The 16,563-nt window shown below is 46.5% G+C and overlaps 1 protein-coding gene across 2 annotated transcripts in view; it reads right to left on the reverse strand.

Moving 5' to 3' along the window:
• The window catches only part of LOC115097723 (transmembrane protein 211-like), a 162,448-nt gene extending 159,862 nt beyond the window's left edge, over positions 1-2,586 (reverse strand). The window contains exon 1 of one of the 2 annotated variants that reach the window (XM_029613723.1): positions 2,173-2,583. In XM_029613723.1, coding sequence (XP_029469583.1) covers positions 2,173-2,469 — 297 coding nt within the window. In that variant the 5' untranslated portion in view covers positions 2,470-2,583. Of the gene's footprint in view, positions 1-2,172 lie in introns of both variants that reach the window. The other variant, XM_029613724.1, reaches the window with a different exon arrangement.
• Positions 2,587-16,563: the final 13,977 nt, after the last annotated feature.

Here is a 16,563-nt window from a genome sequence, read left to right on the forward strand (position 1 = left end):
ACCTACCCCAGGAGCCAGAAAAAGTCAGAGGAACTGGTGAGGTCTCACAGGGTGGGGGGGGGGGGGGGTTAAGGGCAGCTGGGTGACGTTTTATTTTTGCAGGTGGGGTCAGGGTGGAAAAATACCAATTACTGCATTTAGGATGAAAGCTGGATCCTGGGAAAGGGCAGAAGAGCACACCAGCTCCTCTCCCCATTCTCCCCCCCCCCAATTGTCTTCTTATGAGGCCAGAATACAAGGCTAGAAAGCTTCCTCCACCCTTCCTGCCAACGTTTCCCAGCGGGATACTAACTTTGCGGGTGACCTTGACACCTGGGAGTTAAAGGTCAGTGGATTCTTTGGAAACCTGACACCCCCAGAAAAATCTCCCCTTGCCCTCTGATGTACTCTGACACCAATTACCGATGCTTAAAGATTTTCTATAGAGTTTATTAAATGTTAAAAAAAAAACAAAACCCCACACACACCAGATTTACCAGGGAGGCAAAATAGATTCAATTCAATCACACTTCTTATTCTCTCCCGCACCATCTGCTCTCAGCCTGCAGCCGCCCCGATCTGTATAAGGGGAAATGTCACTTTGTACCTTTCAAGGCTCAGACCCCCAGTGGGACCCCTAAATCATGCGCAGCTGGAGTGAGAGCGCGGGGGCTTCCCGATCCAGCAGCCAACATCTGGGCAGAGCAGGAAGGTGAGCGGAGAAGGAAGGCAGGGCTGCTGATCAGGAATGTGTTTAATGAAACGCCACAGAGGACAGGACGGTTGGGGAATGGGGATTACGTGCTCGGAATGCCATGAACTGAAATGACAGCTCGCTGCCATTCCCAGGGCCTGAGCCGGGCTGGTGCCAGTGCCACGCATTCTTTGAGGGTGAACTATAAGGGATTCCCCTTTCCCATTGCAAAGGGACAAGCTAACCCTGAGAAGCAGCAGTGCCACCTGGGTGTAGATTTGTGGGGTACGTGCAATTTGCACCCTAACTTGCCCGTCCTGGGATACAAAGAGGGCATAAGGAAAGCGTCACCTTGAATAAGAAAAGCCCCCTATAAACGCGACAAATCACGGACTGGAATAGAGCCCAAGGCTTTATAATCCTCGGCAGATTCTCGCAGGGAAAGTGGAGCCTTTGCATCTGCCACCCTTCTCCCCCCAAAAATCCCAGCTCTCAGATCAATGCAAATTCCTATCTCACCACTCCCCAAAAATAATTCATATGCAATTTGCCAAGAAATGTGAATTTTGAAAACCTCCCGGCCAGAGCTCTCCGGGACGCTCCTAACCCGTTATTACCATCTGCACATATTTAAAGGGCATCGTCTCTCCCTATCAATGCCCGTTATAATTCCAAGATGAGTCCAGGCTGCAGTAACAACAAAAAAATAAATATGGCATGACAGGGAATTCAGGTGGCACAAGCAAAATTATTGAGAGCCCTCTTTTTTTTTGTTGTGTTATTTTATTAACTTCCTAAGGCTTCCATTTGAGTGAAAGTTTTTCCTGCTCAACTGCCCGTACCATGATGCACCCGAATGACTGTGGGTGCTGCAGCGCTGATCGCCATCGGGAACCCCAAGAGGAATGAAGGAAGCAGAAAGAACCGAAACCCCCCCCCCCTACTTTTCAGAATGCCTACTATAAAACCCCGGTGCACAACGATAATACCAGGGGCACTTCTTCATTCCAAAAAGGGTAAAGCTTAGGATACAAAAGAACGACACACCCGCCCCCACCCGAAAAGTGCGAGTTTGTCGACTGGAAGAAGCACTGCAGTTTGACTTGGCAGAAGCCCCTTGCACGGAGGAATTCAATCTCTTTTTTAAATACAATCTCCGTTCAGAAACTGACAAAGCTACAGAAGACGAACTTTTTCCTAACGAGCGCTCCTCGGCTACTCCGCGGGGGCCACCGTCCCGAGCTCCGCACTTTCAGAGTGGGGGAGGGGGGGGAGGATCCCGCCCGCACTATGAATTCAGTGTTGCACGGCCCCGCATCCTCCTCGGGTGATTCGGACTGAATCCGGACCCTGGAGTCCTTGTGAGCGGCTGAGCCGTCCTGCAGTGAGGGTGCGGGTGGGCTCTCGAACCGAACCCTGGATTCCCGTGCAGCCCGCCTGTCCCGCCCAGCCCCGGACTCTGCGGACAGCCCGCGATCTCCCCACCCCCGGGCACTCACCTGCCAGGAGCTGGACGGGATCTCGTTGAATTGCCCCAGCCCTCCGAAGGTGTAGCAGCCGGACGTCCGATCTCGGCCCTCGGAGCAGTGCCAGAGCAATCCGAAGCTGACCGGCTCCCGCTGCTGGAAGCCGCCGCCGCCCCTCACGATCCAAGCCGGGGAGATGAAGCTGAAGCTGCACACCGCCAGCAGGCAGGAGGAGAGGAGAACCCAGAAGCAGCCCACGCAGCCCACCATCCTCCGAGCCGCCCGCAGCCCCGCCGCTTCCTTCTGCTTCCGATCCAGCACGGAATGCATGGGAGGGGGGAGAGCGGGCGGGCGGGCGGGGGAGAAGGAAAATGCAACCCGAGCTACATCACCAGCCCGGCTGAGAGAAAGCCAAGGGGCGACCGTGCAAAAAAAAAAAAAAAGTGCTGCCGGCGTCCGAGCTCACGCCTCCTGCACCCGCCGCGATCGCGTGTGCCAGCCCCGGGCTCAGCACGTGAAGTTTCGGGCAGGAGGGGGAGGGAGGGAGGGAGGCGGCGCGGAGGGGTCCGCCCAGCGCCGGCGATCCCAGACACAGCCGCCGGGGAGGGGAGAGGAGGGGGCGGCTCTGGGATCGCAGCCTGGAAATGCAAGAAAGGACAAGAGCTGGACGGGCGTCTGTCCCGTCCGTCCCCCCCCCCCCCCCGGCAGGTGTCTCTGGCGTGGGCACAGGATGGGCGCCTATTTTCTCTCAGTCTGCTTCTCTAGGCGACCAATCCCCCCCTCCTGCATTTCGCCCGGTGCATGCCACGAACACGAAGGATAAAATGTAAAAGTAAGGAGGGAGCTATTCATTGAAAATGAGCGATGTAGTGAGGATTAAGACATTGCTAATTTCAGTAATCCGGGACTTGGCTGTGTGTTGATTATTTTGTAAAAAAAAAAAAGAAAATAAGAAATACTTTAAAGGGTTTCTTTCGATGGGAGGGGGTGGGGTCGGAGGGCAGTACTAAACAAGCGAGAAGAGCAGTCGGGAGGCTGCACCAGTATCCTCACCACCTGCCCCCCAGGGAGGAACCAGGTGCAAACGGACTGCAGACTAACAATATCTATAAGGATTCATTTTGCTTTCTGAAGGCCGGAAACATTTTAAAACAAAGCTCATTAAAAAAAAAAAAAAAAATATATATATATATATATATATATATATAAGTATATATATATATATATATATATATATATGACAATCTTGTAGAGTACAAAAGGAATCAGAGTCAAGCTCCTACAGGGATGGACTCATTTTTAAGAGCCGAGATGTCTGTTAGTAGAAGGAGTTGGACATAGCTGGTATAATATTATGATTCTTATACTTCAGTGATTTTAACGTTTGCCATGTTGTACATGGCCAAGAGCATTGGATGCAGTTCTTGGGATGAGGAGCGGCATGGGAGTGACCACACTGGGCCGCACCCCGCTATGGTAGCCCCGGCTCCAACACTATAATTTGTATCTGCTTGAGGGTGGAACCATGCATGTCAGTATTCCAGAGCCCCACATCCTCCTGGGGTCACCCCTGATTGGATGGAAGTAAATAAATACACACATAACTCGCTCAATTAAAAATGCAAACGTCCCAGGATAGAATAAAACTCTACAGCACCCTCATGTTACTGCATATTATTGGCATAAAGTCTCAAAATATATTAACCAATATCTCCCAGTGACATTTTGGAAGGCTTCAGCCTTCATTGCCTCGGGTACAAGCCCCCTGGGGACAGGGAAATGCCTACAGTACCTGAATGTAACTCAGCTTGAGCTCTCAATGAAAAGGCAGGAGCTACATAATAAAAGGTGAAAGTATAATGAATTGAATCCCATTTCTAAAATTCTTAAGATACATTTAAGGGAGGTGATTTGTCAAACCGCATTATGTGACCACGCGTCAAATTCCCTTGATGCATATGACATACATCATGAGGCAGAGGCAGCAGCAGCCAGAACTTAATGACCTCACCATGTGTGCTGGGCTCATAACAGATTTCAACTAAAATGATTGGATGGACATCTAGAACATGTTAAAAACAGACATATTTTCAAACTAAAATTGCATGCTGCACCTAAGATATGCATATAGCTTATAGGATATAGACGCTTCCCAAACAGTGCTGAAGGGACTCGCATCAGACTCTTCAGCTCAGCCCCTACCCCATATTATTGCCTACTCACAATGGCACTGCATTAACACGTACAAAGTCAATAACCTACCTAAAACAGTTTAATTAAGTGTCACATGGAAGGCAAGCTCTTCATATTGTACCTGAAGGGCTCAAAATATCTCTGTTCTCCACTCTTACCTTGGCCCTGCTTGGTGAACCTGCACAGTGCCTGCAAATCAAAGATTTCCAATTTATTTTAAACCTCCGAATCGCTATCCTTCTCCCCATGACACACTGCCCCGAATGTGTGAAAATATCGGTGTCAGGTACAATGGCATATTGTTTTGTCCCATGAAAAATTGCCGAGGGAAAAATATAGTGAGGGAAGGTAAAGTTAATTATTAAGAATAAAAAATGCCCAGCTAAATGTATTCAAGGACATTTTTTCATTTGAAATGCAAAGAACTCGCTGTAAATCACTAGTACATCTAAATGATTGATTTTCGCCAAGCTCTTTCCCCCCTTTATTTGTGCATTGCAGAAGTCAACCAATGCAATTATTTATATGACTAATGGGTTGATTAGTTAAAAACTGAAAGGCTGAGAACAGTGTTTGTCCATTAAGTCCTGCTCTCCTGCTTTCCCGTGAGAGCGAGATAACAATGCTGGCACTTCTAATAGGCTTTCACTCCCAGCATCATTCATCACACCCAAGAAAAGGATCGATGGGAGGCAGAAGTGGAACTGTATCCAGAAAGAGTCAACCACTGTTGGTTCTGGACACTTTCAACCAGGAAAGTGAGTGGGCTAGCTCTGAGAGCAGTGGCAGGGAGAGGACCTATGGAATTTGATCTGCTCTCTGACACTCTTTGAGTTACTTTGGCACAGAGGTATGGAGGCAATGATCATCCGACATTAACTTTGGCAGATGCCACTCATTGTAGATTCCCAAAGCAAGTTTTATTCTCCTAGATCAGTCAAGGCATATGTTCAAGAAGAAGGCATGACATCTTCATAAAGAAATGCAACATCAAAACCAACGTGGGGGGGGGGGGAGGGGGAGACTGTTGGCCAGGATCACTGCAGATGGAATAAGAGTCTGCTGCAAGCAAGGATCAAAATCCTTCGACAACAGATGGAAAATTGGGGAGCTGCAGAAACAGCTCGTCACAGAGTGAATCAACACCCCAGGGTCAGAAACATTGCAACAGGCTCTGCCGATTCCAGACTGGCTTCGTCTGCCATCTTCAAACCCACATGACAATCAGGGAAGGCAATCGTCCTCGTTTGTGAGGGGCTGCCGATGGCGACTTCCATGCACATTGAAAACCTGGATGATATCTCAACACTTGTGCTGTAGTACTAGCTCAGAACAAAAGGGAAACGTGGATGCTATCCTGATAAAAAGAGGGAAAGAGCAACCCCCCCCCCCCTACCCTAAATCTGGAGCTCCCAACCTGGTTCTAGCAGCCCAGGCTACTAAAAGCATGCAAAATAAACTTGGTTGTGAAACACAACGAGATCTTATGCATGTTCATCATGGAGATCCTGATAAGTAGACCTGTCTGGGGGGTAGACTTCTAGGCCCAAATTGAGAATCAGTGCCCTAAATCTGAGATTCATCATTAATCTGCATCATGTACCAACAATAGTACAATAGCTCAGCTATCGCTCTCATCTTCCCTGCATCCTTCTTCTACATGTATCATATTGTGACATACAGGCTGCTCCTGGCCTTCTTCCTTTATTTTTAAGTAAATAAACCTATGGAAGTTATTATTCTAACGTTGGTACGAGAGTCTTGTCCTATCTCTTGTGGGTAGGTTCTGCCTGATTCTGCCATTTCTAGAATCTGGGATTTGTGCACATTTCAGAAATCTTTCTTCCTCCTACTTGACTTTTAGAAAATGAACAAGGTTAGAGGTTAAAGGTGAGATATATAAAACATTTTCCCGCAGACACAAAATGGGAATAACCTCTTAGTGCATCTGGCCCTAAAAGTAATTTTTATCAGCAGCACCTGTGACTTGGAAGGCAAGCCATGCATTTAACACTTTATTCAGCTTGAGGATATCTCAGTGTCTAGAATAAAGACCCCATCGCTACAGAGATATCTAATTTTCTTTTTCTTTTATATTGTTGGCTATATGACAGGTACTAAATCTGATAGTGAAAAACTGAAGTTTTAAAATAATAAAAAAAAGTTGCACCCTGTGTAAAACTGAAATGAGTGATTGTGTCTTCAGTTGTTTATGTGTGGTGGATAACATTTTTTTATGGTCCTCTTAGATTTAAAAAGAGGACTTTCATTCTCAAGCTAATACAAAATGGTGTATTTGATTTTATATGGAAACGAAAGTCTCCCAGGATGGCTGTACTGATGCTCCACCTAACCAAGGGTTCCAGACACAGGACAGCACTATAATGCATTTTAACTAGATAACAGTGAAAGGGATTTGCTTTCCCCCAACAAGTAGGACATGGTTACAAATGGCACAGTCTTTTTTTCTGCAGCACTCTCTAGGATCCCAAGCTTGACTATTCAAGAAGCAGATAGTACAAGAGAAGAAAAACACCCTTTGTGCACCGGACATTGAAACCGTGGGATGAAGTTTAATCTAATTCAGTTTAATTTAAAAAAAAAAATGTATATTTTGCTTCTCCAGGGAGCTCCACTCAAGGTGGATTATATGCAAAATCAACCACCAACACCAAGATAATAACACAAAGTACAAAATTCTAAAAGTAAATAAAATAGCTACTTTAATCATAAATTGAAAAAATAAAATCTTTGATGCCCCTAATGCATAATCCATTTATTAAGGCTCTGTACTTGCTGTGTATGCCATTGTGCCACAGTTTATTTTTTTAACTGGATCTCTGGTTTTGAACCTACAACATACTGATCCCCAAGCTAGAGATACAGCCAGTAAACTAAAGAAGCAGCTCCACTAGCAAATTGGTTGTTTACTCTTTCAAAACGTACACAGACGAAGGGACATGCAATGAAGTTACTGGGTGATACATTTAAGACAAATAGGAGAAAATACTTTTTTACTCAACGCATAATTAAACTCTGGAATTCGCTGCTGGAGGATGTGGTAAAAGATGTTAGTGCAGCTAATCTTTAAAAAAAGATTTAGACAAGTTCCTTGAAGAACAATCCATAAACCATTATTAAGGTGGTTTTGGGAAAATCTATCAATCTTTGGAGATCCTGCCAGGTACTTGTGACCTGGGTTGGCCACTGTTGGAACAGGATACTGAGCCTGATGGACCTTTGCTCTGACCCATGGCAAATGTTTATGTTCTTATATTCTTATCCAAATTGCTGTTATCCATGTTATTGCACTACCTCACTGCATGCCCTTCCTGCTCAAGAGAAAAACAGCTTTCCCAATAATCCCACATCTCATGCCATATGTGACTGCTGGGCTGCTGGAGACTGGATAGAGGAGATAGCACACCTTGGAAGATTTACAGGCCGATACAGTACAGTACGCTTGGACGCGTGTTTTGGTCGCGCTAGCTTTACCCCTTATTCAGTAAGGGGTAATAGCGCGTCCAAAACGCGCGTCCAACCCCCCTGAACCTAATAGCGCCCGCAACATGCAAATGCGTGTTGATGGCCCTATTAGGTATTCCCGCGCGACACAGAAAGTAAAATGTGCAGCCAAGCCGCACATTTTACTTTCAGAAATTAGCGCCTACCCAAAGGTAGGCGCTAATTTCTCCAGGCACCGGGAAAGTGCACAGAAAAGCAGTAAAAAGTGCTTTTCTGTGCACCCTCTGACTTAGTATCATGGCGATATTAAGACGGAGGTCCCAAAAGTTAAAAAAAAGGAAAAAAAATTGAAATGGGCCCGCGGCTCGAAAACCGGACGCTCAATTTTGCCGGCGTCCGGTTTCCAAACCCGTGGCTGTCAGCGGGCTCGAGAACCGACACCAGCAAAATTGAGCGTCGGCTGTCAAACCCGCTGACAGCCGACGCTCCTGTCCAAAAAGAGGCGCTAGGGACGCGCTAGTGTCCCTAGCGCCTCTTTTTACCGCCGGCCCTAATTTTAATAAATTAAAATACTGTATCACGCGCACAGGAGCGCGCACAGGAGAGCTCTCCCGCGATTTTATTGTATTGGCCCGTTAGTTAGGAAAGCAGTTCTTTACCTCAGAAAACACAAAAGGGAACTGCGTGAAACATACCGGATAGTTTCCTTACTCCCACCACTGGTGATTAGGCCTTTTGGTCCAATAGGCTCGGCATCTACTTCAGAGTTGGGGGTTAGTCTTAAGTAAGAAGTTCTTTGATATCGAGTTCAGTTCCCAGTCAGTGTCTCTTAGCGTGCTGTGGGAGCTACTCAATTGTTCCTGGCTCAGAACTTGCGTTTTAACTAAGCTCCAGCCTCAGGGACAGTCTTTGTAAGCCGCTGCAGACAAAATACAGCGTCCATGAAACAGTGAGGCAGAATGTTCCCAGAGGCATCTTTAACTCAGGGGAGGGAAATAACGTACGTTGATCACATTTACAACTGCAGGCACATTATCTTTCATGGAAAAAGCAGGTGCGCAGACATTTGCGGGAACTTTGTATCTGTGGCAAATTTCCACGTGAAAGTCACATGCATGCTTTCACTTTGAAAATGGGAGCAAAGTTTTCAGGTAAAAAAAAAAATAAATCAGACTTTATCCCAATGTAGACTGTTTGAATATTGCCCCCGTTAGGGGCTAAAATTTATAGGGCAGATTAACCTACTGTTACAGTTCCGCTTGATGCGTAGCCTCCTCTCCACCAGGAGTCCTCAGTGAGCACTGCTCCCAGCTGTGCAAGTTACCTCCTTTCTGATCACCTGATGCCTCAGCCCCAGCCCTACGTAACCCAGCCTGTCCAGTACCTCAGCCCCAGCCCTACGTAACCCAGCCTGTCCAGTACCTCAGTGCCCTGGTCATGGCAAAGAGTCATTCGACTCTTTGCCATGACCAGCCTCGTTATGTGGCATATCTAGGCCTTCTGCCTTACTTTGTGGCCTATCCAGGCTTTCTGCCTTGCTTTGTAGCCTACTCAAGCATTCTGCCTTGCCTAGTGGCCTTCCCAGGTCTCCTCTTTAGCCTTGTGGCCGATCTGGGCCTCCTGCCTTGCTCGATAGCCTCAATTACAAAAGAGGAAAATGCTGGGTGCTAACAATAATGATCAACAAATGGCACCCAGAATAATCCTAAAGCACAAATGATTTGTTGTGGAGATAAAACTTCAGATGCCATTATATAGGCAACAAATGCCTTGCATAACATAGGCTAAAGCAGTGGTTCTCCACCTTTTTTCGGCCGGGACACACCTGACAGATGGTTCTCACATGCGTGACACACTGAACATGTGACTTTCATGGGGCTAAAGTAAATATCCATTCTGCATCCATAGGAACCCCCTCGACCCCCAACAATGGGTACAGAGCAGAACTAGGGCATTACCCATACAACTCACCGTACAAAAAAAATATTCTGGTTCTGATGATATCTCAGTAAAAGCAAAGCAAACTCTCTTTCCTGGCAGGCACAATACCCCTCCTTATGAAAAGACAGTAATTTACCATCAATGCATGTCCTGCATTGATAAAATGCCTACACGCTACTAAAATACCTCACCTCGGTCACATACACAGAACCGACCTTCACCAAGTACAGAAAGACCACACATTATAAATATGGAGACAAACTGGAATGGAAATCCAAAAAAAGCCACTCTGCATTAGGTGCAAACCTGGAGAAATGGAAAGAGAAATATAGCACTTAACACAGTCCCAGGATCTGCAATAATGCACAGAAACTAATCTGCACAAAGTTACACCTGCATTATGAAACAAACTCAAACAGTAACAACCCTATCTATGAAAAGGCAACACTACAACTATTAAACCAGGCCCTAAACACTAAAACACCTCCTTTTAGGAAAACAGAACAAGCCAAGCTGCTGTAGATCCCACACACAGAATTATTGTAAAACTATATTAATAAATGTTTCAAAACAGCTGATGAACAGAATAATGTCAAACAATGTCAAATAATGTCAAACAATGTCAAATAAAAAATTGTCCAAATATCAATAAAATATTTCAAAACAGCAGACACATCACATAATACTCAATAATTAAAATGGCAATCAATCAAGAAAAATAAACTTAAAATGCCTCTCCAGCAACTCTCCTACTCCTTTCCCTTGAAAGCACATACCAGGAGCAGCAGCAGCTACGGAGGCTCTGTCCTCACGGTCCTCTTCTTTAGGGCCCACAACAAGTCACTCTCACTCACACACACACACACACACACACACACACACACACATACACACCCCAATTAAATCCTACAACCAGTCTCTGTCGCACACACAGACACCAGTCACCTCCCTAACCAGTCTCTCTCACACACCCCAGTCATCTCCCTGCCCAGTCTCTGTCTCTCTCTCTCACACCACCCCAGTCACCTCCCTGCCCAGTCTCTGTCTCTCTCTCTCACACACACCCCAGTCACCTCCCTGCCCAGTCTCTCTCACACACCCCAGTCATCTCCCTGCCCAGTCTCTGTCTCTCTCTCTCACACCACCCCAGTAACCTCCCTGCCCAGTCTCTGTCTCTCTCTCACACACCACCCCAGTCACCTCCCTGCCCAGTCTCTGTCTCTCTCTCTCACACACCACCCCAGTCACCTCCCTACCCTGTCTCTCTCACACACACCCCAGTCACCTCCCTGCCCAGTCTCTCTCACACACACACACACCCTAGTCACCTCCCTCCCCAGTCTCTGTCTCTCTCTCTCACACACCACCCCAGTCACCTCCCTGCCCAGTCTCTCTCACACACACCCCAGTCACCTCCCTGCCCAGTCTCTGTCTTTCTCTCACACACACACCCCAGTCACCTCCCTACCCTGTCTCTCTCACACACACCCCAGTCACCTCCCTACCCTGTCTCTCTCACACACACCCCAGTCACCTCCCTGCCCAGTCTCTCACACACACACACACCCTAGTCACCTCCCTGCCCAGTCTATCTCTTCTCTCACACACACCCCAGTCACCTCCCTGCCCAGTCTATCTCTTCCCTCCACACACCCCAGTCACCTCCCTACCCTGTCTCTCTCACACACACCCCAGTCACCTCCCTGCCCAGTCTCTGTCTTTCTCTCACACACACACCCCAGTCACCTTCCTACCCTGTCTCTCTCACACACACCCCAGTCACCTCCCTGCCCAGTCTCTCTCTCACACACACACCCTAGTCACCTCCCTGCCCAGTCTATCTCTTCTCTCACACACACCCCAGTCACCTCCCTGCCCAGTCTATCTCTTCCCTCCACACACCCCAGTCACCTCCCTGCCCACTCTGTCTCTTCTCTCACACACACTTTGCTTAGAGCCCCAATGCTGTGTTCCCCTTTAATTGCGTAGTGGCAGATTTCCCAGACCTGCCGCTGCCTTCTCAGCTGCACTGAAGCAGCAAACATTTATTTTAGAAAAATATGCCACGGCACTCAGGCCTTTCTTCTGGCTATCGGGATATCCCTAGGCTTCCGCGGCCCCCCATCTGCCTGCTTTTACAACCACTGGGAGCTTCAATTGCTCCATCTGTAAGCAGCATGGCTGAGTGCCACGTTTACTTTAATCGCGGCTCTGCCGCACTCACTGTTGCATCGGGGGGGGAATTCCTGGAGCAACCGGCCTCTTCGTGCTTGTGACCGTTATGCTCCTCGACCCTGAAGGCTGGGGTCAAGCCTGCTTACCCACCTCCGCGGTGGCTCATTGGTCTCAGGGCCGAGGCAGGGTTGAGGGATGCGCTGGTTTCCCTCGGGCCTGCTCTGGGGCCGAGAGGCCTTCCCTCGTGGCTGAGACACTGCCGTTGCCGAAGCCCCGCCCCTGACGTCACCTAAACGCACGCAGCGATGTCAGCTGTCATTTTAAAGGAGCCAGCGCGGGAATTACCAGGATGGCCCTGGAAGTTCCCCACCTCTGTCTGGGTATTTAGTCTGCCCATTTGCTAACTGACTTTGAGTTAGCAACAATTAGACTTCTCCGGTCTAGCTACTCTGCTGCTTCCTGCACCACTGGAAGCTCTCTCTCTCTCTCTCTCTACCTTCCAGGGTTCTACTACTTGGGTACCCGCTCCTCGGGGGCCCTGTGCTTCCTTCCAGGTGCCTATCCAGTATCCAGGTACTTGCTCTTCGAGGGCCTGAGTCGTCTACCTTCGTGCCTGCTACCATTACTTCTATCTGCTGGGAACTCTACCATACAGCTACAAAAGTTGTGAGTAATCTACATCTACCAGTCTGTCTCACCTACAGCTCCTCATTGGAAACCTGCATCGGAGCTCCCTACACCACCATTGTGGGACGGGTCTCCTCAGCCGAGGACCCAAGACTGCTGCTGCAGGAATCTACTCACTACTACCACCTCTGGTGGACTCCACAAGCTGTATAAAAAAACTATCTCTGTGTTTGTGCATCTGAGTCTAGCCTGGTACTGCAGGTCCCCGCGGGGCTCCTCCCCATGGGAGTGGCCATCACTGCAGGCCCCAAGAATCCACCAAACACCTCAAAACCATAACAGTGACTCACTGCTGCTTTGGGGAATCCCTACTCTATTGCGGTTCCCTGCCGTTTTGGAAGTGGGAAATCCTGGCGCAGCTGGCCTCTTTTCTTTGTGGCTCGCCACTGTGTTTAATTTCAGCACTTCCAGCCCATGGTGGCCTTGCTTCGACAGGGTCGGGCTTCTTTGCCGCCACGGGCCTGGACACTGCCACTCCTCCCAGCCCCCCTCAAACCACCCCACCCCCGGGCTATGAGATGCCCCCCTTCTTCCTGCCCCACCGGCCAATCAGAGGCTTTCTCCCTTCTTCCTACTCCCACTGGCAGGAAGAAGGGAGGAGGCTTCCAATTGGCCTGCGGAGGCAGGAAAAAGGTAAAGGGAAGTATAACTGGGGCTGTGGGACACCGGGAGCCTCGACACACCAGCTAGTGTTTGGCGACACATCGGTGTGTCGCGACACACCGGTTGAGAATTGCTGGGCTAAAGCACCATCATGAATTAAAATACATCCTCAATTTATATAATTTTTATACTTATTTTTTATCCTTATTCACATTTTTTAAATTTGTTATTAATTTATAATATAAATTCATGCTTAGATTGCTTGGTAAGTCACAACTGATATTGTTAAAAAATAGGATATGCTTTCTATCCAGTCGCTACTAATGATGTTCAAAAGATGAAGTGCACTTTCTAATATTGAAAAGATAAGATACACTTTCTCAAAACTTATCTTTGAGTGTTTTACTCCTTCAAATTAACACGTCTGAATGTTCTGTCTGACACTATCAGCGTTTCGCCCGACTAGGGCTGCATCAGAGTTTGCTCTAGCGATTCTTTGTAATCAATATCATGCTGACTTATTCGCACCATCTTTCTTCTGTGCCCCATGGCTACACATTCTTGAAATAAGCAATCTAAGCATGAATTTATATTGCAAATTAACAAAAAATTAAAACAAATAGTGAATAAGGATAAAAAAGAAGTATAAAAATAATATAACTTGAAGAGCTTTTTAAACTCATGATGGTGCTTTAGCCTATGTTATGCAAGGCATATGTTGCCTAGATATTGGCATATGAAGTTTTTCCTTCACAACAAATCATTTGTGCTTTAGTAATTATTCTGGGTGTAATTTGTTGCTCTGCAGCCTACACTGGCTTCCTGTCTTGCTCTGTGGCCTATCTTGAACTATAGGCTTCCAGGCTTCCTTGCCTTGTTCTGCTGCCTTCAGGGCTCTCCTACCTTGCTCAGTCCTTCTGGGCCTACCTATCCTGCCTTGTGTTCTCTGGGCCTACTAGAATTACCTTGCTCAATCTCATGAACTGTTGGGCTTTCTTGTTTTCTTTTGCCTGTCTAGTACTGTCCTTGTCCTTTCCTTGTACGGTCCTTGCCCTGCCCAGTTCAATTCAGTCCCTTGTTTTGTTTATTTCCCAGGTCTTGCCTTTGATTTGAGCCCAGCCAGTAGCTGTGTTCAGCCCCCCGCCAGTACCTGTACCCAGCTCCCAGCCATGGTTTGCCAGGAGGAAAGTCCTTCTGTCCCCTAGAACCCAAGGGTTTAACCTGCAGGGGAGATGGATAGTTAGACAGAACATAAGAACAAGAAAATGCCATACTGGGCCAGACCAAGGGTCCATCAAGCCCAGCATCCTGTTTCCAACAGTGGCCAATCCAGGCCATAAGAACCTGGCAAGTACCCAAAAACTAAGTCTATTCCATGTTACCGTTGCTAGTAATAGCGGTGGTTATTATCTAAGTCAACTTAATTAATAGCAGGTAATGGACTTCTCCTCCAAGAACTTATCCAATCCTTTTTTAAACACAGCTATACTAACTGCACTAACCACATCCTCTGGCAACAAATTCCAGAGTTTAATTGTGCGTTGAGTAAAAAAGAACTTTCTCCGATTAGTTTTAAATGTGCCCCATGCTAACTTCATGGAGTGCCCCCTAGTCCTGCCTTGCAACCGTATGACACTTCCCTGAGTCCAGCCTACCAGACCATGAAACCTACAAGGATTGAAAGGATTTAATGTAGTAGAGTAGGATGACCACTTTGTATAACTATGGCTGAAGCACTTCATTAACCAATAGGAGATTAGAATATTGTTAAGTCAGAAGGCAATCTTCCTTGACTCTTTAGGCCTTAGGTGTCAATCAACAAAGGGGTTAATCTCTAGTTGATATAAAATGGAATGAGGAATGTTAAGGGTGAAGCCATCTTGTACTGACGCATAAGAACTTGAATCAAACTGTCCTGCCCTGCAGGAGCCATGGGAAATCTTCTATATGTACCCGAAGATTAGAAATTTGATAGGAAGTACTGCATGCAAAATGTGCATAACATATACCCAGGAATTCCAGCAGAGTACTGGAGAGAGTGTGGGAGGTAAGCTTGATCCTGCAGATTTACCAGCCCTGACTTATATTAAGTGCATAGGAACATGAAGTGGACTGTGTGCAGTTACTGGGAGATCCAAGTGGGTTTCTTTTGGACTCCCAGTGAGTGCTACCTATACCTGAGAAGATAACACTTAGTTATATAGTAAATGTCGGCAGGTAAGGACCAAAATGATCCAACCAGTCTGCCTAGACACATCTCATCACCATTAATTATAGGATATTGTACTTAGTGGTGGCTAGATGTTGCAACAGCAACACTAAATAAGAGTGACTGGAATGGATAGAGGACCTCTTGACCTGAAAAGCTCAAGATGAGGGCAGGAGAGGAAGGCACTGTTGTAGCATTTGAATTTTATGGAAAGTGATACCACAATTGCAAAACACTCCTCAACAAGGTCATGCCTTTCCTTTTGAAGTTTCTCCTTTCTTCTTAGTGGTTTGTTATTTTTTTAAATACTAATAAAGTATTCTTTAATTTTGCATAAAAAGGACTGTAGTAGGCACACATTCAGTTAATGGTGACATGCCCCTGCCATGTAAAACCTTTTGTTGATGGTGAACTTGTTAATGCAACTGTTTTGTTTTCTAAACTGAATGACATATAAAACTGTAAGTTATAAAATCTTTCCTAAAGTAGTAATAATATATTAAAACATTTACGGTTTAAAAGTATTCCAAATGCTTAATACTAGTGTGGGCTCTAATGGGAATGTGTTGATAATTACAGTTGCTTACAATTACCACTAGATGGTGCTTTTTTTTTTCTGAAAAGTAAAACTGACAAACTCTGAGAGTCTCTTGGTGTTACACTCAAGGGATTAGCATCACTTTAGGCCCTACATCATACCAAAACATAAGGCAAATTGTCTGGAGGGCATACTATCTTGATGGGGCAACCAGAACCTGGCAGAACCCACCTTGTTTGCTTTGCTGAGTGTCACTTGTGCTCGGACACTTGAGACCACACTTCTGGGTAGCTGCTTGGAGAGAGAGAGAGAGAAAAGGGACCCTTGGTGCTATGGATTACATTAAGGTATGATTTCAAACTAGAGGTGCAATATAATTCCTAATAAGTACAATATATATATTGTATATATAGCATCTTTCCTAAGTGTTATATCTTGAGGTTATATCAGCATCTTTCCCAAGTGTTATATCTTGAGGCTCCCAATTTGTATTGTCAGCCATGGCCATCAAATTGGAATTTCGATGGTTATTTTAATTGCAGATGTGTGTGAAAGGTGTGCATGAGTGTGAGTGTACAGTGATGTAATAAATGCAACAATTGTTTTTATAAAC

Source organism: Rhinatrema bivittatum, chromosome 8, assembly GCF_901001135.1.
Source record: "Rhinatrema bivittatum chromosome 8, aRhiBiv1.1, whole genome shotgun sequence".
Lineage (NCBI taxonomy): Eukaryota > Metazoa > Chordata > Amphibia > Gymnophiona > Rhinatrematidae > Rhinatrema > Rhinatrema bivittatum.